The sequence below is a fragment of the Pleurodeles waltl genome, chromosome 9 (assembly GCF_031143425.1).
Source record: "Pleurodeles waltl isolate 20211129_DDA chromosome 9, aPleWal1.hap1.20221129, whole genome shotgun sequence".
Taxonomy (NCBI): Eukaryota; Metazoa; Chordata; class Amphibia; order Caudata; family Salamandridae; genus Pleurodeles; species Pleurodeles waltl.
The window spans coordinates 122,654,006-122,679,405 of NC_090448.1; the positions used below are offsets into that span (position 1 = coordinate 122,654,006).

Sequence of the window (25,400 nt, forward strand, 5' to 3'; positions counted from 1 at the left end):
TTGTCACCAGTGGCATCTCTGCCTTTGACTTCGACATGAGCCCAGTTCAGCATTCCAGACAGACAGGAAAACTGCTAAACCGAACGCCACGGGCCATGCATAACTGCTCTGACTGTCGTGATCAGGTCCCAGGGACTGCACTAGCTTAACTCCCCCAAGGGTTCCATGCATCTCATCTTTTAAGTGCATTTTGCCATTGACTTAAATGCAACATTTAGATGCCATTTCTGCAGTGATTTTCTATTGCTTCTAAAATCGATATCTCTGGTTCTACTGTACCTATATTGATCATTTTGGTGTCTAAATTTATATAAAAATAAGCTTTATATTTATAAATTGGTATAGGATTTCTTTTGAATCATGCCAGTTACTTATTGTCCATGTTTGTGCTTTGAAATGCTTAACAGATGTTCCTCTAAGTCAGTGGTTCCCAACCTTTTGACTTCTGTGGGCCACCACTTTATCATGACTGGAACCCGGGGACCCCCACTGAATCATTACTGGAATCTGGGGATCCCATACTCAGTCATTACTGAAAGCTGGGGATGTAATCTGTTAATATTATTTAATTTTCGAAGCAGTCGCGGACCCCCTGAGGAGGCTTTGTGGACCCCTAGGGGTCCCCAGACCACAGGTTGGGAACCACTGCTCTAAGTAAAGCCTGACTGCTCTTTTCCAAACTACCAGGAAGAGCTAAGGATTTACTAGTGTGAATCCAAGGACCATCTCTGGGGTATTGTGAGAGTATTACATGGTGAGGACTAACCCTTACACCGCATAATGCTACACTTTCCTACATCACTTCCTGCCACGCTCAAATTCAGCATCTCCTATATTCTGATCACTCTGCCATAACGCTAATGTGGGAATCTAATGGCACTGCTAGAATGAGAGAGCATTTGTGGAATTTTCCTAAGCACACACTTGAATGCCCTGATTATATCCAATATCTACAAATGGAAACTCAGGATTTTATCTCATTAATCGAGGATCAGCACACCCATCTGTAGTGTGAGACATTATGAATGTAATTATTAGAGACGTATCGCAATCTTTTACTACTCAGATATTAAAAACGGGTAGGAAAGCAGAATCAGCGAGAAGACATTTGGATAGATTAATCCAGGCACATATAGCGCAGATCATATTTCACTCTGATGCAGAACAAGAAACATATCTACAAATAATGGGTCTTTGAGGGCACATTGCTGCATCAATAACTGCCAGACATAATGAAAGAGCTTTTCAGTCTTGATCTCAGCTGCCAAATAGGAGAGAAGTCAGGGAAATTACTTGCATGATTATGCTCAGGAATTCTTTCAATGTTTGAAAGACACTGCGCAGAATTATAGCAAGACGATGCGAGCAGAAACATGACTGCTATTCATGACTATCTAAGGCATATTAATTTCCTCAATTTGGATACTAGCTGTAATGAAATACTTGCAATAAAAGAAGTGTCAACTTCCCCGGTTTTATTTTTATTATTTTTATGTACACTTAGGCCCTCATTCTGACCTTGGCGGGCGGCGGAGGCCGCCCGCCAAAGTCCCGCCGTCAGGTTACCGTTCCGCGGTCAAAAGACCGCGGCGGTAATTCTGACTTTCCCGCTGGGCTGGCGGGCGGTCGCCTTCAGACCGCCCGCCAGCCCAGCGGGAAAGAGGCTTCCACGATGAAGCCGGCTCGGAATCGAGCCGGCGGAGTGGAAGCTGTGAGACGGGTGCAGTTGCACCCGTCGCGTATTTCACTGTCTGCACAGCAGACAGTGAAATACATTTAGGGGCCCTCTTACGGGGGCCCCTGCAATGCCCATGCCAGTGGCATGGGCACTGCAGGGGCCCCCAGGGGCCCCGCGACCCCCCCTACCGCCATCCGGATCCCGGCGGTCGGACCGCCGGGATCTGGATGGCGGTAGGGGGGGTCGGAATCCCCTCGGCGGCGCAGCAAGCTGCGCCGCCTTGGAGGATTCAATGGGGCGGCGGTACACTGGCGGGAGCCCGCCAGTGGTGCCGGTCCGACCGCGGCTTTACCGCCGCGGTCGGAATCCCCATTGGAGCACCGCCGGCCTGTCGGCGGTGCTCCCGCGGTCCTCCGCCCTGGCGGTCTTTGACCGCCAGGGTCAGAATGACCGCCTTAGTCTTGTTTTGATGCTCCGGCAGCATTATCGCTTTTGTAAGATGTCTGTTTATTTACCCAGACCTGACCTGGCCCCATTTTGATAAATGCATCTCGCACTTTTACATACACTCTGCTTTATCCTGTTGCATTAACAGAGTTATTGATTTGATATATTGTTGGCTTCCTTATTTTGATTTGGCCCGGCCTCAGTCTGGTACATGCATTTTAAATTGTACATCGGTTTCCCTGCAATTTGCAAATTACAATTATAAAAAATTATGTTTTCTACAAATCATGGGTTGATTTGGTCTCCACATACCATCTGGAAGGCAATACCTGCAGCCTCAATGTCCTAATATTTCCTGCGCAACCCAATAATGCTACTTTGCTCAATTTGTACATCGTTTTTCTAGTTCTTTGTAAATTACACCTCTATACATGTCCACTGGGACCCATAATAGATATCAATGTTGTTTTCAACTAAAGGTGATGTATCGATTCGGCCTTCTATTTGCCTTTTGTAAGTTAATACTTATAGCCTTTTTTGTCTCATAGTCTCTATGTAACCATTTGTATGATTTTCTGTACAAAATGTATTTGGTTTTGGGATATGATGTATCATATTACCTATACTGATGCAGTCTTGATATGTGGGACTCCTAAACTTGTATTTGAAACTTTTTCTTTTCCTTTTCTTTGACAGTTTAGACTATTAGTTATATAGATGAAACTGTTCGTCTTTGAAATTTGTCTCTCCTAAATATTACCTACACTCGCTTGTTGAGTTAGTTGGACCTTAATGCATACATCACTATATCTTTGCAAGTACAAAATTGCTTTTGATCGGCAATCTGCACAATCCGTGCTAATCAAAAATGGATACATATTTCTGATTGTATCTATAGGTATTAAATGATGATGTAGGGGTTTGCACGGGGCTAGGGGCCTTTTCGCTACTTGCTCACAGTTTTAATTTCATCACATTCTGGGGTGACTGGAGTTTTTATCTTATCTGGAAACCAGATTTCTCCAACTTCAACCATAAATCATCTGCCAGCATCCTTGTCTTATTATATCTGTGTACTTTTTACACTTTGGGACTTTTTCTTCTTTCTCCACACCACCTTGTGATCTTTGAATTGTATCTGATAACCATGTTCCACTACTGAAAGGGCCCAGGCATCTGTCACTGCTCGCTTCCATTTTGGAAGAAAATCTCTGTGGTGACCTCCCACTGCCATATAGTCTTTTTGGTTGCTGGATAGACGGGGTACTGGAGGAAGAGGGTCAGGATTTATTGTAGAAGGCAGCCCTCGACAACAGGCTATACCTCAAAAGGCTTCATTGGTTTGAAAAAGCCCTTTCCTGAAACCAAACAGTTTTTTCTCCTCCATATGTTTAAGATGTTGCAGGATCTTCTTCTCTTCTGCTGCCTTCTCAACCATGTCAGTGAGCTCCAGACCAAACAATTCTGGGCCCAAAAATTATGATTTACAAATCAAGGGGAATTGGCTAGCCTCCAATTTCCAAGACTTTAACCATAAGGACCTCCTGCTTGAAGTGAAAGCACCAGCCGCAGAAGTCAAGGCCCAAAGACAGTCAAATACACCACCTGTCAAAAACTATGACAGTTTCATATGAGCCAACAGTTCGGAAGGATCCTCCTGTGACTGAAGGCAATCAAAGAATGAAAGTTCTTCAGGAGAGCCTGCGTGGCATAAGCCGCATATGTGTTTCTATAAATCCCATAGTTAGAAGCAGCATATGCATGTTTCAAGGCAGACTCCACCTTCTTGTCTACCAGAGCGGAAAGGGCAGCATCCTCTGAGGTCAAAGAGGAAGAAGACGACATGGACGCCAACACTGTATTAACCTTAGGGGCCAAAAGGAACTGGTCTTCAAGAACCTCTAGCACACATCTCTTGTGAAGAAAATGAGGAATTGTTGACTTGTCACTAGCTTTCCATTTTTTATACAGCATATTTTTAAAGACCTCATGAAAAGGCAGAATGTCCATGATTGTAGTGTTAGATTGCACTAGAAATTCATCCTCTTCAAAACTCAAGGCATCAAACCCCAGTTGGTCTCTAATATGAGCCAATAGCTCCTTCAGCTGCTCTAATCAAATCAGGGCAATTACTCACCCATCAGGGTCTCAAGGCGCTAAGGAAGTTTGTCCTCTGAGCTTCAGCCGAAGAGCCAGATTTAAGGGCCTTCCTGAATTGATGTAGCACTGGTGACTGCCTGAGGTGCACAGGAAGGGTGCTCCAGTTCTTTGCCGTGAGGTAGGTGAAAGGATCTTCCACCAGCCAAGGTCCTCCATATGCAGGGCACGGTGGCTAGTGCTTGTTAAGCGGAGAGGTCTGGTGAGGAAGTAGAAGGTGATACAGTGGTTGAGGTATGCAGGTCCTAGGTTGTGGAGGGCCTTGTATGTGTGGACAAGGAGTTTGAAGGTAATTATTTTCTCGATAGGCAGCCAGTGAAGGTCTCCTAGGTGATTGGAGATGTGTTCATGGTAGTGAATGTCCAGGATGAGTCTTGTGGAGGCGTTTTGGATGTGCCATAGTTTCATCAGGTTCTTCAGGGTGGTACTGGTGTACAGGGCATTGCCATAGTTGTATGCTGGTAACCAGGGCATTGGTTACGGTTTTACTGCAATCCTTTGGGATACATTTGTAGATCTTTCAGAGAAGTCGGAGTGTGTGAAAGCAGGAGGATGCGACTGAGTTGACTTTGCGGGTCATGGTGAGCCATGAGTTCAGGATTAAGTTCAAGCTAAGGTTGCTTGCAAGGTTTGTTGGGGTGAGCCGGTGCAGAGGGTGAAAGGCCACCAGGAGTCATCCCAGGCTGATGTGGTTGGTCCCAGGATTTGGATCTCAGTCTTGTCAAAGTTGAGCTTGAGCTCTCCTTCATCCAGGCGGCAACGGCTTCCATCCCATTGTGGAAATTCTCCTTGGCAGTAGTGAGCTTTTCAGTCAGTGAGATGATCAGCTGGGTGTCGTCAGAATAGGAGACAATGCTCAGTCTGTGGTTCCTGATGATGGATGCGAGCAGGGCCATGTAGATGTTGAAGAGTGTGGTGCTCAGGGAGGAACCCTGTGGAACTCCGCAGTGGATCTCCATAGGTTCTGACAGGTGAGGCAAGAGTCTGACTCTCTGTATTCTGCCAGACAGGCAGGTGCATATCCATTGTAGGGCCTTTCCGCGGATGCCGGCTGCATGGAATCTGGAGCAGAGGATGAGGTGTGAGACCGTGTTGAAGGCAGCCGATAGGTCCAATAGGATGAAGGCTGCTGTATGGCTGCGGTCGAGGAGCAAGCGGATGTCATCTGTGGTGGCAAGGAGGGCGGTCCTGAAGCCTGATTGCGAGGTGTACAGGATGTTGTCGTCTTTGATGTGCTTGTGGACCTGAGCATTGATGGCCTTTTTCAATGGCCTTTGCTAGGAAAGGTAGCAGAGAGATGGGGCGGTAATTCTTCAGGCCCAGTGGGTCAACAGTGGGTTTCTTCAAGAGCGGGCAGATCTCGGCGTGCTTCCAGTCCTCTGGGAAGGTGGCTGTCTCTATGGAACAGTTGAGAGTGTGGTGGAGTTCGGGTGTGATGGAGGTGTTGGCTTTGTTGGAGATGTGGGGGGGACAGGGGTCCATAGGGGTTCCGGAGTGGATGCAGCTTATGAAGGTGCGGGTCTCGTCTGTGGTGACAGTGATCCAGCAGGGCAGGTTCTGTGATGGTTTGATAGGTTGGAGCTGGGGCATTGTTAAAGGGCTCAGATGGTCTTGGGATCCGACGCTGTCATATATGTCTTTGATTTTCCAATGGAAGAAGTTGGCTAGCCTGTTGCAGAGGTCTTGAAATGGAGGGGTGCTTGCTGTTTCTGATTGCATAGACTGTAGGGACCTGCCCTTTCAGTCCTCACTCTCATCTGCATCATCATCCAGCCTCTGCCGGTTTGCAGGAACAACCTTCTCCTTTATAGCAGAATCCTCAGCCTCCTTAATCAAAGTCTGTAAATCTGCACGAGAAATGTGCAACAATTCCTCAGACTCTTGCTGTTCAGCAGCCTGAACATGCGTCCTTTTCTCTAAATGTTTGGCCATGGCAACCAACTGTCTCCAGGAAGCACAGCAACGTGCTATAGCAGCGTGTGTGCTTCCTGTTCTAATAGCCATCGCCAGGCAACTAGGTCTCATCTCGTGAGAACCTGGTCGCCTGAGTGGAAGCAGTCGAGCGCTATCAAATGTGTCCATGCCTGACCCTTGCAAAGAATTGGGAAGCTGTCATGCTGGCTCTCATAGAACTCGCACTCTGAACACAACAGCAGCTCCCTGCCCCAGTTCAGCACATGAGCAGGGAGCGCGGTTAAGGCTTCTAGAAACAACCAGGCCGCTTGCTCAAGCAAAGCGGACCATCTCGCATATACGTCAATAACGCATGGAACGAATAAGCATTATAACCTTAAAGTATACCATAAAGCAACAGTAAAAGAGTATAAAAAAATGAACTAGCGTGCTTGTCTAGGAAACAGGATACGAAACAAAACAGGAGTAGTGGGGGAGGGGGAGAGTCGTTAAATAAAAAATGGAAAAAAGGGTACATATTGAAAGGGACTTCAATGCTACTGCTATCCGTCAGGCATCAAGCCTCATTGGTAAGAACGAGGAGAACCCCATTAGGGGGTAATAATAAAATCCTTATGTAATTTATTTGATTTTCGAGCTTGGTTCACACTGTACCCAATACTTAAAAAATAGAAAACAGCTCATAATGTACAAACCCTGCTGCAGAGATCTCTACTTGAAGGAGATTTCCTGCTATTAGTTAATTTTCATCTATGAAAGACAGATCACTTTCTCGGTAAGCAGAGTCTGATCTATATTCACTTGTTCTTAACACAAATGCCGGGAAGTCAGGATCCTTGCTTATAACGTAGCTTGCTCTGGGTTAATTCTCCTTACCTGTTCCTTACTGCAGAATCGTTGATTCGGTATTTTATTGGTTGGAATTTTGGCAAAGCTGAATGCTGTGTTTTTCACCCATCTGTACAATGTACATAGTACATAAAATCTCTGCCTCTCCTCAATATTCATCATTTCTGACAACAAACATGCAATGTCACTGCTCTGAAAACAGACACGTGGAGTCATCCAGTCGCTAAGGAGAACCTACAAACATTTATATAATTGTTCCAAATATTATCATACTTGCGAACAGACGCCAACAAATGCGACAGTACGTATGCAACGCAACCTCGAATTTAAAGTTTATTAAACTGGTCGGTTTAAATACATTCGGCTATTGAGACAGGCTGCCTTACATCACACACGTTCCAACAACTTAGTAATCAAAAATGAATATGAGACACATTAGCGTGCACTTCATAAAACACTTAAAAAAAAAAAAAAAACACACACAAACAAAAAAAGCTATAATTCAACATACCGCTCTGATGGGTCTCCTTTGCTAGAGAAAGATAGAGAAATGGGAAATATAAAGACATTTTAAGCATCATTTAAAGACATTCGGAGTATTGATAGGTCTATAAGCAGCCCAATGAAACTGAACTGTCGTCCCTTTTTCACACAAAGTCATAGTGCTACATGCAGACCCACACATCTATCTGTGTATTGTTTCTTAAATGAAATGGAATTAAATATTGTGGACATAATATTTGCTCTGTTCACGTAAGTATTTGCACACGCAAGTCAAACTTGTATTTGAAGATGGCCCTTTCAGTGAATGTAAAACCCCTTTTGTAATTTACAAAAGCCTGCTCAGCAGGTGTAAATAGACTTACATAAAGGTTTCCATGTGAGTAAGTCTCTTTCTCATAGAAATGAATTGGCTTTTCGGGGCAGAAACGCTTTGAATGTTTCTGAATAATACAACCTTCCTCGTCTGTATGTGTTCTCTAGCTAATTTTTGACACTTTCTGTAGGAAAGTACCATCTTGCCTGGCATGTTACCCCCATTTTTTACTTGTGTGTATGTTTGTTTTTGCCTGTGTCGCTGGGACCCTGCTAGCCAGGACCCCAGTGCTCATAAGTTGTGCCCTGTATGTGTTCCCTGTGTGGTGCCTAACTGCATCACTGAGGCTCTGCTAACCAGAACCTCAGTGTTTATGCTCTCTCTGCTTTTAAAATTGTCACTGCAGGCTAGTGACTAATTTTACCAATTCTGATTGGCACACTGGAACACCCTTATAATCCCCTAGTATATGGTACTTACGTACCCAGGGTATTGGGGTTCCAGGAGCTCCCTATGGGCTGCAGCATTTATTTTGCCACCCATAGGGAGCTCAGATAATTCTTACACAGGACTGCCACTGCAGCCTGAGTGAAATAACGTCCACGTTATTTCACAGCCATTTTACACTGCACTTAAGTAACTTATAAGTCACCTATATGTCTAACCCTCACTTGGTGAAGGTTAGGTGCAAAGTTACTAAGTGGGAGGGCACCCTGGCACTAGCCAAGGTACGCCCACATTGTTCAGGGCAATTTCCACAGACTTTGGGAGTGCGGGGACACCATGACACGCATGAACTACACATAGGTCTGTTCGTATGTGTAGCTTCACAATGGTAACTCCGAACATGGCCATGTCTAGGATCATGGAATTGTCTCCCTAATACCATTGTGGTATTGGGGGGACAATCCCATGCATCCCCGGGGCTCCGGCATGGACCCCGGGTACTGCCAAACTAGCTCTCCGGAGTTTTCTCTGCAGCTACTGCTGCTGCCAACCCTCAGACAGGTTTTTGCCCTCCTGGGGTCTGGGCAGCCCAGTCCCAGGAAGGCAGAACAAAGGATATCCTCTGAGAGAGGGTGTTACACCCTCTCCCTTTGGAAATAGGTGTTGAGGGCTGGGGAGGAGTAGCCTCCCCCAGCCTCTGGAAATGCTTTGAAGGGCACGGAATGTGCCCTCCTTGCATAAGCCAGTCTACACCGGTTTAGGGATCCCCCCAGCCCTGCTCTGGTGCGAAAGTGGACAAAGAAAAGGGGAGTGACCACTCCCCTGACCAGCACCTCCCCAAAGGTGGTGCCCAGAGCTCCTCCAGTGTGTCCCAGACCTCTGCCATCTTGAATGCAGAGGTGTGAGGGCACAATGGAGACCTCTGAGTGGCCAGTGCCAGCAGGTGACGTCAGAGACCCCTCCTGATAGGTGCTTACTTCTCTCTGTGGCCAATCCTCCTCTGAGGGCTATTTAGGGTCTCTCCTGTGGGTTTCTCGTCGGATAACGAATGCAAGAGCTCATCAGAGTTTTTCTGCACTTCTATCTTCAATTTCTGCAAGGATCAACCGCTGACTCCAGGACGCCTGCAAAACCACAACAAAGTAGCAAGAAGACTACCAGCGACATTGTAGCGCCTAATCCTGCCAGCTTTCTCGACTGTTTCCTGGTGGTGCATGCTCTGAGGGCCGACTGCCTTCACCTTGCACTGGAAGCTAAGAAGAAATCTCCCATGGGTCGATGGAATCTTCCCCCTGCTACCGCAGGCACCAAAATTCTGCATCACCGGTCCTCTAGGTCCCCTATCATCTCGACGAGCGTGGTCCCTGGAACACAGGAGCTGGATCCAAGTGACCCGCACAGTCCAGTGGTCCTTCTGTCCAAATTTGGCAGAGGTAAGTCCTTGCCTCCCCACGCCAGACAGTAATCCTGTGTACTGTGTGAACCGCAGCTGCTAGGGCTTCTGTGCACTCTTGCAAGGATTCCTTTGTGCACAGCGCAGCCCAGGTCCCCAGCACTCCATCCTGCATTGCCCAACTCGCTGAGTTGACCTCCGACTTCATGGGACCCTCTTTTGTTATGCTGAGATGACAGCTGTGCTCAGATCTTCTGAATGCCTGTTCAGGTGCTTCTGTGGGTGCTGCCTGCTTCTGCATGTGCTCTCTGTTGCTGAGTGCCCCCTCTGTCTCCTCCTCCATGGGGCGACGTCCTGGTCCTTCCTGGGCCCTGGCAGCACCCAAAATCCTCAACCGTGACTTTTGCAGCTAGCAAGGCTTATTTGTGGTCTTTCTGCGTGGAAACAACTCTGCATCCTCCAGCATGCCGTGGGACATCTTCTGACCAAAGGAGAAGTTCTTGGCATCTTCAGTTGTTGCAAGAATCTTCTGCTTCTTCCACCTGGAGGCAGCCCTTTTGCACCTTTATCTGGGGTTTAGTGGGCTCCTGCCCCCCTGGACACTTGCATGGCTCTTGGACTTGGTCCCCTTCCTTTACAGGTCCTCAGGTCCAGGAATCCGACTTCAGTGCTTTGCAGTAAGTTGTTGTCTTTGCAGAATCCCCTATCTCGACTTTACTGTCTTTCTGGGGCAGTAGGGTAACTTTATTCCTACTTTTCAGGGTCTTGGGGTGGGTATTTTGGACACCCTTAGTGTTTTCTTACATTCCCAGTGACCCTCTACACACTACACTAGGCCTGGGGTCCATTCGTTGTTTGCATGCCACTTCTGGAGTATATTGTTTGTGTTGCCCCTAGGCCTATTTTCTCCTATTGCATTCTATTGTGTTCTACAGTGTTTGCACTACTTTTCTAACTGTTTACTTACCTGATTTTGGTTTGTGTGTATAGTTTGTGTATTTTACTTACCTCCTAAGGGAGTATATCCTCTGAGATACTTTTGGCATATTGTCACTAAAATAAAGCAACTTTATTTTTAGTAACTCTGAGTAATGTGTTTCTTATGATATAGTGCTATATCATATAAGAGGCATAGTAGGAGCTTTGCATGTCTCCTAGTTCTGCCTAAGCTGCTCTGCTATAGCTACCTCTATCAGCCTAAGCTGCTAGAACACTACTAATCTACTAATAAGGGATAACTGGACCTCGCACAAGATGTAAGTACCATCAGGTACCCACTATAAGCCAGGCCAGCCTCCTACACTTTCCCATCCTGAAAATGTGTTGCTATCTGCTCCTGTCAAGTAATAAATAATTTGTTTTCCTTGGAGGGTCAGTGTTTATTTATGCAAGACTTTGTAAAATTCTGTGTTTTATGCCTGCCTTGAGTCTTTAGAGGATGGTGAAAGTAGACATACACAAATTAATGCCCTCTTTCTTCAGTAGGAGAGCTGGGCTTCTTAAACAGAAATTGGAGCACCTCTGCAAGGCCATACCATATTGTTGTAGAATTACATCCCATGCATCGAATATACTGGGTTTTTGATTTGTGTAAGGATCCTAAGATGGGGTCCATGAATTTCTGTTTCTTAAAGGGAGTTGCAGTGCATTGTTGTGTGTAGCCCTATCACGTTTTAGGATCCTTTGAACGTGCAAGGGCTGGATTAATACCACATTCTGTGGGAATCACTCACATCTTGGTGCTCAAGGCAGACAATAAAAAGTTCAAGCTACAAAGGGATTTAAAAAGTTGGTAATAGGGTTGTAGTTCTTCTAGTCCGGCTCAGCTGCCACTGCATTGCCACTCGCTGGCACCTAAAGTGACTTCCCTGAGACCACTAATGGGTGAAATGACATCTCCACGGAACTGTAGAGGTGACCCCCACAAACCCCACCCCGGGCTTGCTCTGGGGCAAAGACTGGACTAAACAAGGAGCGATGAGACAGAGCACATACCCTTCAAAATGGCAGTGGTGACCCTCTGAAGACAGTTTCTAAAAACTGTGCAGAAGGAATGCCTCATTCATGGTTAAGGGGTGGGCTCTGACAGGAAGTCAACAGCCCTGGCAACAGATGGTCCACAGGGAGCGATGTGGCAGACCCATGCTAAAGAAGAAGTAGCAGGAGCTGGGAGTCTCCACAAGCAGTGCCCACAGTGACCCCAGCAGGGCCTCAATGCTACACGGTGTGAAAACATACCTAAGTGGGGGGCTAACATGCCGAATCTGCACCAGGCATTTATTAGTAAGTGAAGTTAAAATTCCATTTTATTACCACAGTACGAATAATTGACTTTACAAAACATAGTTTGTTTTTTCATATATTATATTCTAGACCCATTTTAAATATACAAACGAGGCATACTCACAGCACATATTTACCCTGATCTTTTTCACTCCACCTAAGTAATTTCTGATTAGATTAAATATTTATGTATATATTCACTGCATGTGAAAAATTGCTGGAAATGTGCAGCACACTCTGGCAATGTTATTTTCATCCAGTTAAGCTGGAAACATTTTTTGAAAAGTTGCAAAATATGCAGGCAATTATTTGACAAATGCTTTAAAAATGATTTAGCAAAATGCTGCAGCCACAGAATATAGCATAAGGCCTACTCACATTGTGCATTAGTTTATCACCAATGTCTTCATGAAAGATGAACCTGAATATTTTAATTGCAATCTGTGCTCATTGTTAGATGTAATTTGTAAAATGGTCCTATATTGCAAACTGGGGGTTCTGGTGACATTTGTAAATCAATCAGCCTTCGTCCTCGTGGTTTATTATCGCACCATAACCCCCAGGCAATATTGAATAGTTACCTGTTCTCTATACGTTTACTTGTATGTGAGATAAAAACACAGCTTGAAAATAGGATTTAATATAAATAATATAATCCATAAATTCGAAATAGGTACATTATTAGCAAATCTTTAGTAGAAAAAGTAGTAAGGAAAGAGCAAAAGTAAAAGAAGATTAAGATAGGTGCAGAAAATAATTTTCACTGCACATAACTATGCAAGGTGATGTGATCAGAGAAACTTAAAAAGGTAATGTGAAGGTAATATTTATTGCATTCTGTGATTATTCAAGAAATGCTCACTTTCATTCAGCCTGTATGCAAATCATTGGCATAATTCTAGGATCTTTTGAAAAAATAATTGTTAATTGGCTCGCTCATCAAATGAAACAGTAATATTGCGTATTACAAAAAATATCACCACATCTGTTCTATCTGAAAAATGCACTACTGTACATTTCTAATTTTGTCAGTCATAGATTTATTGATCTAATTATATTGTCACCTCGCTTTGATGTGATTCGACGGTCACAAGCTTCACTAGCGCTGGAAGCCCGATCAGAAGACAGTGAAGCACAGTCCAGCTCATTGTGTCCTGAATGCTGCCCTTCTAGGAGGAGAGGAACTGATGGCTCTTGTTCTGTTCAATAACAAATGAGAGAATATTGTACAATCACATGAGAGTCTATCATGTTAACCCATTTTATGGTAGCTTGGACTTTTTCGGCAAACCAGGTCACGCAGATACAGAAAGTCCATGTTCCCATGTTTTAAACTCACATGACAAGAAAACATTTTACAAAACAGAAAATACATTTTAACTCTTCAGATAACTGATTGTAAGGTGAAAGCCAAGAAAGGAAAAGTTTTTAGATTTTTATCACAGCCATTAGAGCTATGCAATATAATATGGTACAGTCAGGTGCATACTTCAAGAGTAAGATTGTTAGTGCTAAACTCCCTTCCTAATGGATGGCAATTCACCAAAATGTCCGACTTAGGTAAGAGACATCACAACAGTTTTTGCTGGATGTTGACACTATGGTAATTGATATTAAATGGCCATTGACCCTTTGACATTACAGCCTTTTATGCTATAAAACAAAACCATTGAAGGGAAATTCCTTTCTGCTTAAAGTGATCAGTTTCTGCATCCAACTCATACAACTTACAGGAGGACACAGCAGTCTCATGTTACAATTATTGATAAAATGTAGGACTGGTGGAGCGTAAAATGTATTAATGTTTTAGTGCACCAAACATCAGCATTTGGTGACATACATATTCATGTTTGAAAGCGTAACTAAGAGAAAATGTCACTGACAGGTATTTTGAAGTGTCCACGTTTAGAAAGAGGTGAACATTGTGCCTACCAAAACTGACAATGTGCTAACATAAGTTAAAGTAAACAGAAGTATATTCAATTAGTAGAGTAACTGTTAGTAGAGAAATGATTTGATTTATAATGTTTAATGAATTATGCGTGCAGAAAAATTAATACACATCTTTGTCATACTTGTCTTAACAAAGATAGCAGTTATTAATCAAATTTTGTATTTGTTTTAACAAGACATTTTTAATACTGAATTTATCGGTTTGCATAATGTGTGTGTTTTATTAATAATGATATTAATGTATTATATTTCTTGTGTTAGCATAACTAGGCAGTTACATTAATGCTAAATCAGTTCTTTCTTTCTAAAATGAATTTTTCCATTAGGTTGTTTTTTTATGAACAGTAAAGATCCCTATTGTAGTGTGTGTACTTTTTACACTGCAGTGTCCTTGGATGTTTCAACATTGGGACCTGATGACTTAAAGGAGAGTAGTATTATTGTTTGACATATTCGTTCTCATTCATAAGGAGAAAAGTGTCTTGTGCATGGGAAGGAACGTGGTTTGCAACAAGAGATTTGCAAAATCGTTATATTTTTGGATTCACACAGAAAGGAGAGATGTCTTCTCACCAAATCCTAGGGAAATGTTTGGATGCTTCAAGTTTGATTTGTGTTAAAATTCTAATTAGGTATTGCCTCACTTGTGTTATGCAGACCTATCCAACTGACCAATGGGATCTTTTTGCGTATTCCAGAATTGGGACAGATATTCTAAGTTTGAGGTAGTCTTTTCTTGATTCTTGCCCCCTGCTTTCTTGTTCTGTTAAAATGTTCCTGATTTTCATATGCAGTTCATGTTTGCACGTTTCCCTGATGCTGTTTCTAATGGACCTTGCTGATGTGCTTTGCTGAAACTGAATTGTCTGCTGTTCCAAGGTGAGGTATATGCAATGATAATTTTCTTGACCTTTTTTCAATAGAAGTTAGCATGCTGACACTTGCATATTTTTATTTTTTTTAATTAGTTAACTTAGCCCAAGGTAGATAATTTTCCAAATTATTTTTGTCTTATTGTTTTGTCCGCATGTGTTAGTCCACTCCCACACATACATGTCTTAATTTGGTTATTAGTAGGGAGTACCTTTGTCCAAAATTTCTGATATTAAATCAGTGAAGTTTGATTTCATTAATGTATTTGCAGTCTCATTTAAAATGTGTTTCTGATTCTACATTATTTACATTATTATTATGTGTGATTCTTCTCGAATGTTTGATGGTGTTGATGCTGAGTAGATTAAACGTGTTTAGGAGATTTGGTCAGCTAATTGTGTTCATTTATCTTTATTCTTTGGTTTTGCACACTATTTATGTGATGTTAGTATTGTGGTCATGAAACTAAAGCTCTGAACTTTATTCAGATTGGTGTTTTTCTTCTTTGGCCACATTGGCCATGGAGTCCAAATTGTTGATTGTCATGTTGAAATAAATTGTAGTTATGGTTCACCACACTCTTTACTGGGTCAAAAGATCCTTTGACTTTGGTGAAGCATTCTAGTCCGTGGATGATGAAAACACATTAGCAGATTTGATAACAGAGGATGGTTTCGACCCATAATAGGGGGAACCATATATTAGGTTAATGGTAGGGTATTAGGTTCCAGAATTGTTAGCAGAGGAACAGTTTTGTCCCATAAGAAGGAGAACCATATTTTAGGCTAATGGTAGGGAATTTAAATTAATATCGAACATCAGAGTTTTTCAATGGCTAGTTGAGAGGTTGACAAAATTCCAGCATTGTATTACAAGTGTACAGTGTGTGTACAAGTAGGGATTTGTGCTTGCAATGCTTTTTGCTATGAATTGTGGTGAAGTGTGATGTTGTGAGGTGTTTGTGGAGTCATTGTACTCGAAGTGATTGTGGCACTTTTGGCTCAGAAATTGTCCGTACAGTTGTTGTTGTTGATGGGTGCATTATGGCCTAAGACTATAGAGTATTGCACAAATATTTGTGACACACTTGTTTAATTTATTTTTTGTAGTGGGATAGATGTCACTGATGTGGTGACAGTATCAGTAGTTTTTCCTTGAGTGTGTGTGAGTTGTTGGTTAATATTAGGTGAATTCTCAAGGGCCCTGAGGAGGGTGAGAATTGCTGGCCAAGTCTTACTTGTGTAATTGCAAAAGCCACAGTCAGAAGTCTAGCCTGTACAGCTCTTAAAGCGTTTGAGTCGTACCCATAGTTTTTGCAGACAGGATTTATTTTTTTTGTATGCTCGCAATAATTTTGCATTTAGTGTATGTATGAGCGATTATATGAGAGGCAGTTGCAAAGCAACTTGCAGTTGTAGAGTGAAGTGGGTGTGACGTCAATTGCACCACACTGGGATTGGTTAGTTAGTGAAAAGCCACACATGTATTAGTGGAGAATACAGTGTAGCCAATGGTTGAGGACAGCTCGTGAAAATAATTCTGGGATTTAATTTATTTCCTGATTTCGAAATTTGTATTGCTGATTGAAATTATTAAAAAAATGAAATTTTTAAAAACTTTAAGAAGTGTGCTGAGAGGAGATGTGTTTATTCCAGTTAGAGAGGGTGAACAAACAGCACCCGAAGGAACACCAGAATATGAAGTGGCAGATTTAAGAGGAGTTTCAGCATGCATTTGGGTAAAACAGTGAAGTAAGATCACTGAGAAGGATGGTTCATTGGTTTTAGAATTTTAGGGTACCTTTAATTTGAGGATTGTAGAAAATTTGAGGAGAATATTCTGCGACTTAAGGCCTCCTCCAAGACCCACACAACTCTTGCTATTTAGGAACTTGTTGCTAGACAAAATGAAATGGAAACATTTCAGAATAGAATGAGGAGAGCAGAAAAGACACTAGAAGAGGCTAGGTGGGAGGAGGAACAGAAAATGTGGAGAAGATAGATGTTAGACGAGGTGAAAATGTATCCTGCTATTACAAAACAAGGTGATGGGAACAAAAGCCTAAAATGAAAAAGAAGTAGACAGAAAAGACAGAGCAGACAGCAGATGAGGTTAAAAAGACTGCCACTTATGAGAGTGACGAAAAAGATGAGTTCATAAATTAAATTTAATGAATCGTCCTGTGCCTTATCATTAAGTGGAAAGAGTAGTTCAGAATGTGGTCTCGGGTGTGCCCACAGCTCCCATTTCACAAAGCCTGATTCAGTTAGCTCCAAGAACACGTTAGTTCAGTATTGCAGGCATCACAATTTATTCACCAGTTCCTGTTGTTAGTACAGCACAGCTCAATTTGAGTCCAGCTATGAATCAGAGTATGACGAGTCCCGTTGTGAGTCAGATGTTATACACACCTTATGTGAATCAGTCAGTTCCAGTTTGTATTCAGAAGCAGACTATGTCCATGTATACTCTAGTACAGACAAACAAAAGTATTACCCCAAATCAATTAAGACAGACTTTCAGTACTGTTTTAACAGGTCAAGGTACTGGGGTGTCAATTCTTCAAAGTCAGACTAATTCGACAGGACCAGAAGCATTGAGAGTTCCTGTAACCATCGGCCCAGTTGTTCCATTGTATGGTTCAGGTTATCCTGGAAGCCGTGCTCGGTTGATGAAAGGTTAATTAGTTCTTGAAACCCCAGCTGCATCAGCAGAGATATCACCAATTGACATGCAGATGTTGGTATATTTGAGCAATTTGTGATGTGAGCTGTCAACAGGGAATCCCACTTCCTTACATGCTCACACCAGATCAGATTGCTAGTATGCCCTGCAGTACTTCACAAAATATGACACAAAGGAGTAATATTAGTTTGCAAGGTTTTTTCAGCACAACAGTTAAATGAGTTTGAGTCGGAAAGGAGCAAAAGGTACAGTAAACAGTAGTGTCAGAAAAAAGGAAACCCCAGAAAGAGACAGGACAGTGAATGTGCCCAGATTAAAATTAAAATTAAATGAATTAATTGAAGGAACACTCAAGTTGGAAAGCTTGGATACATATAATGAAGAAAAGTTGTGCTCTTTGTGCAAGGATTTTATCAATCGTGCAGGACAGACATATGAGAAATTAGTAGAATTGGCCCAAAAATATGATGTGGATTTAGAGAAATCAAAGCGATTAAGATGAGTTACAGATTAGAATTTAATTATCAAGACATTGCAAATATGAGAACACCCGGCATGAGAATGCACACTAAAGAATGAATTATCAAATAGCCCTGGGCCCTTGGAGGTCAAGCTGGTGAAACAAAGACACGCACAGGAGCCCTATAGGGAAAATGTTGACGCACCATCTGCAACACAGCAGTAAAAACAACGCACCACCTGCATCGCGGCTGAAAAATCAAAGAACCACCTACATAACCGATGGGAAATTGGTGCATATTTTGTGTAATTTCTCCATTGCGGCTGGAGAAATGACAGAGAACACCTGCTTGCGGCTGCTGAAAACGCTGCAAACCCCAAGCAGCATGGATTCTCCTCATCGCACGGCCGGATTTTGCACGCATCATCACTGGGCATCAAAATCAACATGAACTTGCGTGGATCTGAGGTACCCGTCCGGAAATCAACGCAACGATCTCTTGCAGGAGATAAAAATTACGCATTGCCTACCCAACCGCAGAAGAAACAATGCACGGCCTCACTTCCAAGTAAGGAATCAACGCATCACTGACTTTTCCACCGCACGCCGGCAGTGCGGCTTTATATTTTACGCAAACCAGGTACTTTGTGTAACAAAAATGCATCCATTGTTTTCTATGGAGTGGTACTCCCTTATTTTAAAAATTCAGAACTTTACTTGTGTGTTTTGGATTTTTGTCATGTTGGTCTTGTTTGATTTAGATAAATATTGGTATTTTTTCTAAGCTGGTGTGGTGTCCATTTTGTAGTGTTTTCACTGTTTTACTGTGTTTGTTATTATAAATACTGTACACATTGCCTTTGAGATAAGCCTGACTGCTTGTGTCAAGCTACCAAGGGGGTGAGCAGGGGTTATCTGAGAAGTGTAACTCCCTTGCCCTGACTAGAGCGAGGGCCCCTACTTGGATTGAGTGCAAACTGACTGCCAACCAGAGACCCTATTTCTAAAAGTGACTAACTCTATTCTATCAGCAGGAGCATTTTCAGTGTTTTCATTCAAATTTTGATATAATTTTTTTGTGCCTGTAAAACAGCATTTGAGTACCGTAGCTAAAGCCAAAATTGCTGACATTGTGGTTGGTTTCTTTGAGCCGACCCTGACATTTGGAACTGCATATGCTCATAAAAATAATTTAACTTGTGTTGTGACACAAGTAGAAAAAGATTTAATTGGACAAGCAGATGATAGGAAAACAGCAATGAAAACAAGAGTAGAAAAGGGAATAGTTTTACAAGACTGGCAGAAAAACACTGCACGTGCTACAAGTAGTATTATCCAAGGATATTCAGCTTTAGCTTGGCAACATGTAGGTGGAATATGCATGTACAGGCCTAAGGCAAAGACAGATATGCATTTTGTCGGTACTACTGAATGTAGACGTGTTTCTTTTTAATAGTGTTTGGACCTTTATGTTGAATGGACAAGACCCAGCCATACCAGCTGTTTATTTCATTTATGGAAAGAATGCCTATTTCAAGCTGCCGAAAGGTTGGTATGGTACATGTTACATGGGAGTAGTTTTGTATCATGTGGAAAGTTTAGACAATCCTGTCTGGAAAGAGAAACCGAAACCCAGAGTTATGAGGGAAGCCAGTGTCACAGTGATTACAGAAGATATTTGTGGTGTCATAATTCCATCAGTAGGTGTGATCTTGAATGGCATCAAGATTAGAAAGTTATCAACAGTAGATGGTAATTTATCTACAGATAAAGCAAGTGCCTTATAATTAGTTGCCACAGAGATGCTTCCTATGAGATCAATGGCTTTGCCAAGTCATCTTGCACTACACAGGAAGTTTATCTCTAACATCACTGATCTGAAAAATGACCTGAAAGAAGTGACAACCACTACTATGTGGGAATCAATCAGAAATGTTTTTTCAGCCATTGGAAAGTGGTTTGGAAGTTTAGGAAAAGGAATAGTAGGAATGATGGTGAGACGTGTGTTGACTGTGACTTTGTGTGCCTTAGTTGCACTTGGATTTTACAAGTTATACCAATTATGGAAAGTAAGGAGAGCTAAGAATAAACAGAGAGAGGGGAGAGATTGAAATGGAGAAAATGAAGAGAGCCTGAGGAGAATTGAGGGTATCAATAGACCAAGACCTATACAATATAAGACATCAAACTTTCGAGCTGTCTCAATGAAATGAGAATTGTGTCCTTTTGTGACGGTATAGGTTTGCCATCAGAGAAAGGACTGGTGGAGCGTAAAATGTATTAATGTTTTAGTGCACCAAACATCAGCATTTGGTGACATACATATTCATGTTTGGAAGCGTAACTTGGAGAAAATTTCACTGACACGTATTTTAAAGTGGTGGACATTGTGCCTCCCAGAACTGACAATGTGCTAACATGAGTTAAAGTAAATTGAAGTATAATCAATTATTAGAGTATCTGTTAGTAGAAAAATTATTTGATTTATGTTTAATGATTTATTAGTATAGAATTATATGCGCGCAGAAAAACAAATGCAAATCTCTGTCATACTTAACCCCTTGGGTGTGGGCGTCGGCCACTGGCTGACGCCCACACTACCTCCCTGGTGCGGGTCACGACCAGTGGCCGACACCAGGGAGGGGGTCAATAAATCCTCGGGTGCGTCGCACCCAAGGATTATTTTTTTTTATCCCCGGGAGACACAGAAGCTTTTCCGTGTCTCCCCCCCGACCCCCACCCGCCCCTTTGTGACTACACCTTGTTGATTTCCCCATCGGAGCAGGAAGCTCCGATGGGGGAAACGGCCCCAAACGGCCTTCCCCACATTCGGGAAGGCCTTGTAAGAAAGGGGAGACTCTCCCCTTTCTTACGAGGCCTTCCTGAAAGTGTTGCGATCGGGGGCCAGGAAACACCACTAGACACCAGGGATTTCACTTGGGGGGGTCAGCCCCCTCGGAAAACAGGACCCCACCCCCCCAAACCGGGGCATATTTATTTTTTTACAAAGTTAGGTGTCCCCTGGGGGGGGGGCGCGATCACTTTCGATCGGGCCTCCCAGGGGGTAAATTTTATGAAAAAAAGAAACATTTAAAAAAAAAAAAATAACAAAATAAGAAATGGACAGGGGTCGCCCGTGGGCAGGGCGACCTGCTGTGGGGGCAATATTTTTTTTTAGTAGTTGTAGGGTTTTCCTGGGAAACCATACAACTACTAAAAAAAAATATAGATCTCTCTCTCTATATATATATATAGATATATATATATAGATATAGCTATGTAGATATATCTACATGGATATATCTATAGATAGATCTATATATATATATATATATAGATCTATCTATAGATATCTATGTAGATAGATATATCTATATAGAGATAGATATATATATATATATATATATATATATATATATATATATATATATATATATATGTATAGATATATATATATATGTATCACTTTTGTCAATACACATGTGGTTTCCCTGGGGGCTGCGATTGGCCCCCAGGAAAACCAGACCCACATATAAAAGTGATCTATATATATATATATATATATATATATATATATATATATATATATATATATATTTGCCACCAGTTGTCTTGCAGTTGCAGCTTGCGTCTTCAAAGCAATGCACATACTTCAACTGACGCATTTCAACTGTAGCTTTTAGGCAGCAATAAAAAAGTCAAGTAAGTATTGTGATTATGTTTCTGCTACAAAAGGATCAGACTTTTATCTAGTGGCAGTTTTAGTGCAATAAAGAAGCACAGAAGGTGTATATGCCTACTGCAAAGAGCAAATCAGTATTTTATGTCAATAGCTTGGTACATTAGTAAAGTCAGCCGTTACCTGCGCTATAATACAAATGAAATGTATGAGCGGGGTGGGGGGCGGCTATGGAGAGATGAAGGGCACTTTTGCTGGGTGGTAATGAGGGAATACGAGGAGGAGGGAGTGGGAGCACCAATAATGATTGTTGGACTGGGCGCAGGAGGTGCTAAAGACTGTGACGAATGGTATGTGACAAGGTGTTTTTTGAGTGTCTTGAAAGAACGTGCTGATTGAGGGAAGAAGCGCAGGTAAGGTGGCCTCTACTGTTGCACGTATCTCACACACACCATCAATTTTGAGACTGTCTACGTAGGCTACTGTTTTAGAGCAACAGTTTAGCCAATAGCAGAGATGGCATCTTGATGGATGACTGCTGCCGTCACTCGGGTTATAGAGGACAGCTCTGATATAGGATCAGAGACTGAGACATCAGATACTGAGACAGCATCTGAGGGATAGGACAATGGTGCAGACTCTGGGAGTGATTTTTCAGTCGGAGGAGTCCCATTTGATAACTCCTCTTCCAGTAAATTATGAATGAGTAATAGTGGGTTAGCCCAACCCAGAGAGCAGGTGAATGCGGCGGCAAGCAGAGAGAGAGAGTGCTCTCTTGGGAGCTCCCCAATTTAGTTCAGCCCCAAATTCCACCGCCCATATCGTATTGTGGAGACATCAAACTTCTCTATCACAAACAAACTGGTTTTGTAAGGCAGGCACCTGTGTTTTTGGTCCTGGGTTCGGCAGCCATATAGAGAAACATACTAAACCCAAACATTTCTGGAAACTAGACATCCGGGGGAGTCCACAGAGGTGTGACTTGTGTAGATTCCCCAAAGTTTTCTTACCCAGAATACCCTGCAAAGCTGAAATGTTGAATAAAAACTCTATTTTTCTCGCATTTCTGTCACACAAACTACAGGAATATGCTGGGATCCACACAATTCCTACCACCCAGTGATTCCTCACCTGTCCTGATAAAAACACTACCCCCACTTGAGTGCCTATACCTAGTGCCTGCGTCAGGAATGGATCACCCCCGGGTCAACAGTTGCCTCATGTAAGGACCAACATTGACCGTTGTGTGATCTATTCCTGTCGCGGACACCAGGCCTACCCACACAAGAGAGGTACCATTTTTATCGGGAGACTTGGGGAAACGCTGGGTGGAAGGAAATATTTTTGTCAAATATTGAGGTTTGCAAAGGATTTTGGGTAACAGAACCTGGTCAGAGCCCCACAAGTCACCCCATCTTGGATTCCCCTAGGTGTCTAGTTTTCCAAAATGCACTGGTTTGCTAGGTTTCCCCAGGTGCCGGCTGAGCTAGAGGCCAAAATCCACAGGTAGGCACTTTGTAAAAAACACCTCTGTTTTCTGTGAAAAATTGTGATGTGTCGACGTTGTCTTTTGGGCCATTTCCTTTCGTGGGCGCTAGGCCTACCCACACAAGTGAGGTACCATTTTTATCGGGAGACTTGGGGGAACGCTGGGTGGAAGGAAATTTGTGACTCTTCTCATATTCCAGAACTTTCTGTCACCGAAATGTGAGGAAAAAGGTTTTTTTTGGCCAAGTTTTGAGGTTTGCAAAGGATTCTGGTTAACAGAACCTGGTGAGAGCCCCACAAGTCACCCCATCCTGGATTCCCCTAGGTGTCTAGTTTTAAAAAACGCACAGGTTTGGTAGGCTTCTCTAGGTAGAGCTAGAGGCCAAAATCTACAGCTAGGCACTTTGCAAAAAACACGTCAGATTTCAATATAAAAATGTGATGTGTCCATGTTGCGTTTCCTGTCGCGAGCATTAGGCCTACCCACACAAGTGAGGTACCATTTTTATCGGGAGACTTGGGGGAACACAGAATAGCAAATCAAGTGTTATTGCCCCTTGTCTTTCTCTACATTTTTTCCTTCCAAATGTGAGACAGTGTGTAAAAAAGACATCTATTTGAGAAATGGCCTGCAATTCACATGCTAGTATGGGCACCCCGGAATCCAGAGATGTGCAAATAACCACTGCTTCTCAACACCTTATCTTACGCCCATTTTGGAAATACAAAGGTTTTCTTGATACCTATTTTTCACTCTTTATATTTCAGCAAATGAATTGCTGTATACCCGGTATAGAATGAAAACCCATTGCATGGTGCACCTCATTTATTGGCTCTGGGTACCTAGGGATCTTGATGAACCTACAAACCCTAAATATCCTCGCAACCAGAAGAGTCCAGCAGATGTAACGGTATATTGCTTTAAAAAATCTGACATTGCAGGAAAAAGTTACAGAGTAAAATGTGGAGAAAAATGGCTGTTTTTTCAGCTCACTTTCAATATTCTTTTATTTCAGCTGTTATTTTCTGTAGGAAAACCTTGTAGGATCTACACAAGTGACCCCTTGCTGAATTCAGAATGTTGTCTACTTTTCAGAAATGTTTAGCTTTCCGGGATCCAGCATTGGTTTCATACCCATTCCTGTCACTAATTGGAAGGAGGCAGAAAGCACCAAAAATAGTAAAAATGGGGTATGTCCCAGTAAAATGCCAAAATTGAAAAGTTGAAAAATGTGGTTTTCTGATTCAAGTCTGCCCATTCCCGAAAGGTGGGAAGATGGTGATTTTAGCACCAGAAACCCTGTGTTGATGCCATTTTCAGGGGAAAAAACACAAGCCTTATTCTGCAGCCCTTTTTTCCCATTTTGTTTTTTAAAATACTAAATTTTCACAGTTTTTTTGGCTAAATTCTTGGTCTCCTCCAGGGGAAACCACAAACTCTGGGGACCAATAGAATCCCTAGGATGTTGGAAAAAAAGGACGCAAATTTGGCGTGTATAGCTTATGTGGACAAAAGGTTATGAAGGACTAAGCGCAAACTACCCAGAATAGCCAAAAAAGGGCTCAGCACTGGGGGGAGGGGGAATAGGCCCAGCAGATAAGAGGTTAATGTGATGTCTTATCAAAGACTGCAGCTACTAATGAAATGTTTTATGTTTTAACAGAACATTATTAATACTGAATTTATCAGTTTGCATAATATGTGTGTTTTATTAATGACAATATTAACACACTATGGGGGTTATTACAACTTTGGAGGAGGTGTTAATCCGTCCAAAACGTGACGGATATACCACCAGCCGTATTACGAGTTCCATAGGATATAATGGACTCGTAATACGGCTGGTGGTATATCCGTCACTTTACTGTCACTTTTGGGATGGATTAACACCTCCTCCAAAGCTGTAATAACCCCCTATATTTCTTGTGTTAGCATAATTAGGCAGTTACATGAACGCTGAATCATTTCTTTCTTTTCTTTCTGAGGTTGTTTTTTACAAATAGTAAAGATCCCTATTGTATTTTGTGTACGTTTTACACTGCAGTGTCCTTGGATGATTTCAACATTAGAACCTGATGATTGAAATGACAGTAGTATTATTGTTTAACAGATTTGTTCTCATGGGAAAGGAGAAGACAGTCTTGTGCCATGGGAAGGAACGTGGTTTGCAACAAGAGATGTACAAAATTGTTATATTATTGGATTCACACGGAAAGGAGAGCTTTCTTCTCACCAAATCCTGGGAACACGTTTGGATGTTTCAAGTTTGATTTGTG

The 25,400-nt window shown here is 42.4% G+C and overlaps 1 protein-coding gene across 2 annotated transcripts in view; it reads right to left on the reverse strand.

Moving 5' to 3' along the window:
• LOC138259003 (inter-alpha-trypsin inhibitor heavy chain H3-like) overlaps nucleotides 1-25,400 on the reverse strand; it is a 534,612-nt gene that overhangs the window by 486,627 nt on the left and 22,585 nt on the right. The window contains exons 2-3 of one of the 2 annotated variants that reach the window (XM_069206378.1): nucleotides 13,050-13,184; nucleotides 7,557-7,577 (exon numbers count right to left, since the gene is read on the reverse strand). In XM_069206378.1, coding sequence (XP_069062479.1) covers nucleotides 7,557-7,577; nucleotides 13,050-13,133 — 105 coding nt within the window. In that variant the 5' untranslated portion in view covers nucleotides 13,134-13,184. The remainder of the gene's footprint in view (nucleotides 1-7,556; nucleotides 7,578-13,049; nucleotides 13,185-25,400) is intronic. The other variant, XM_069206380.1, reaches the window with a different exon arrangement.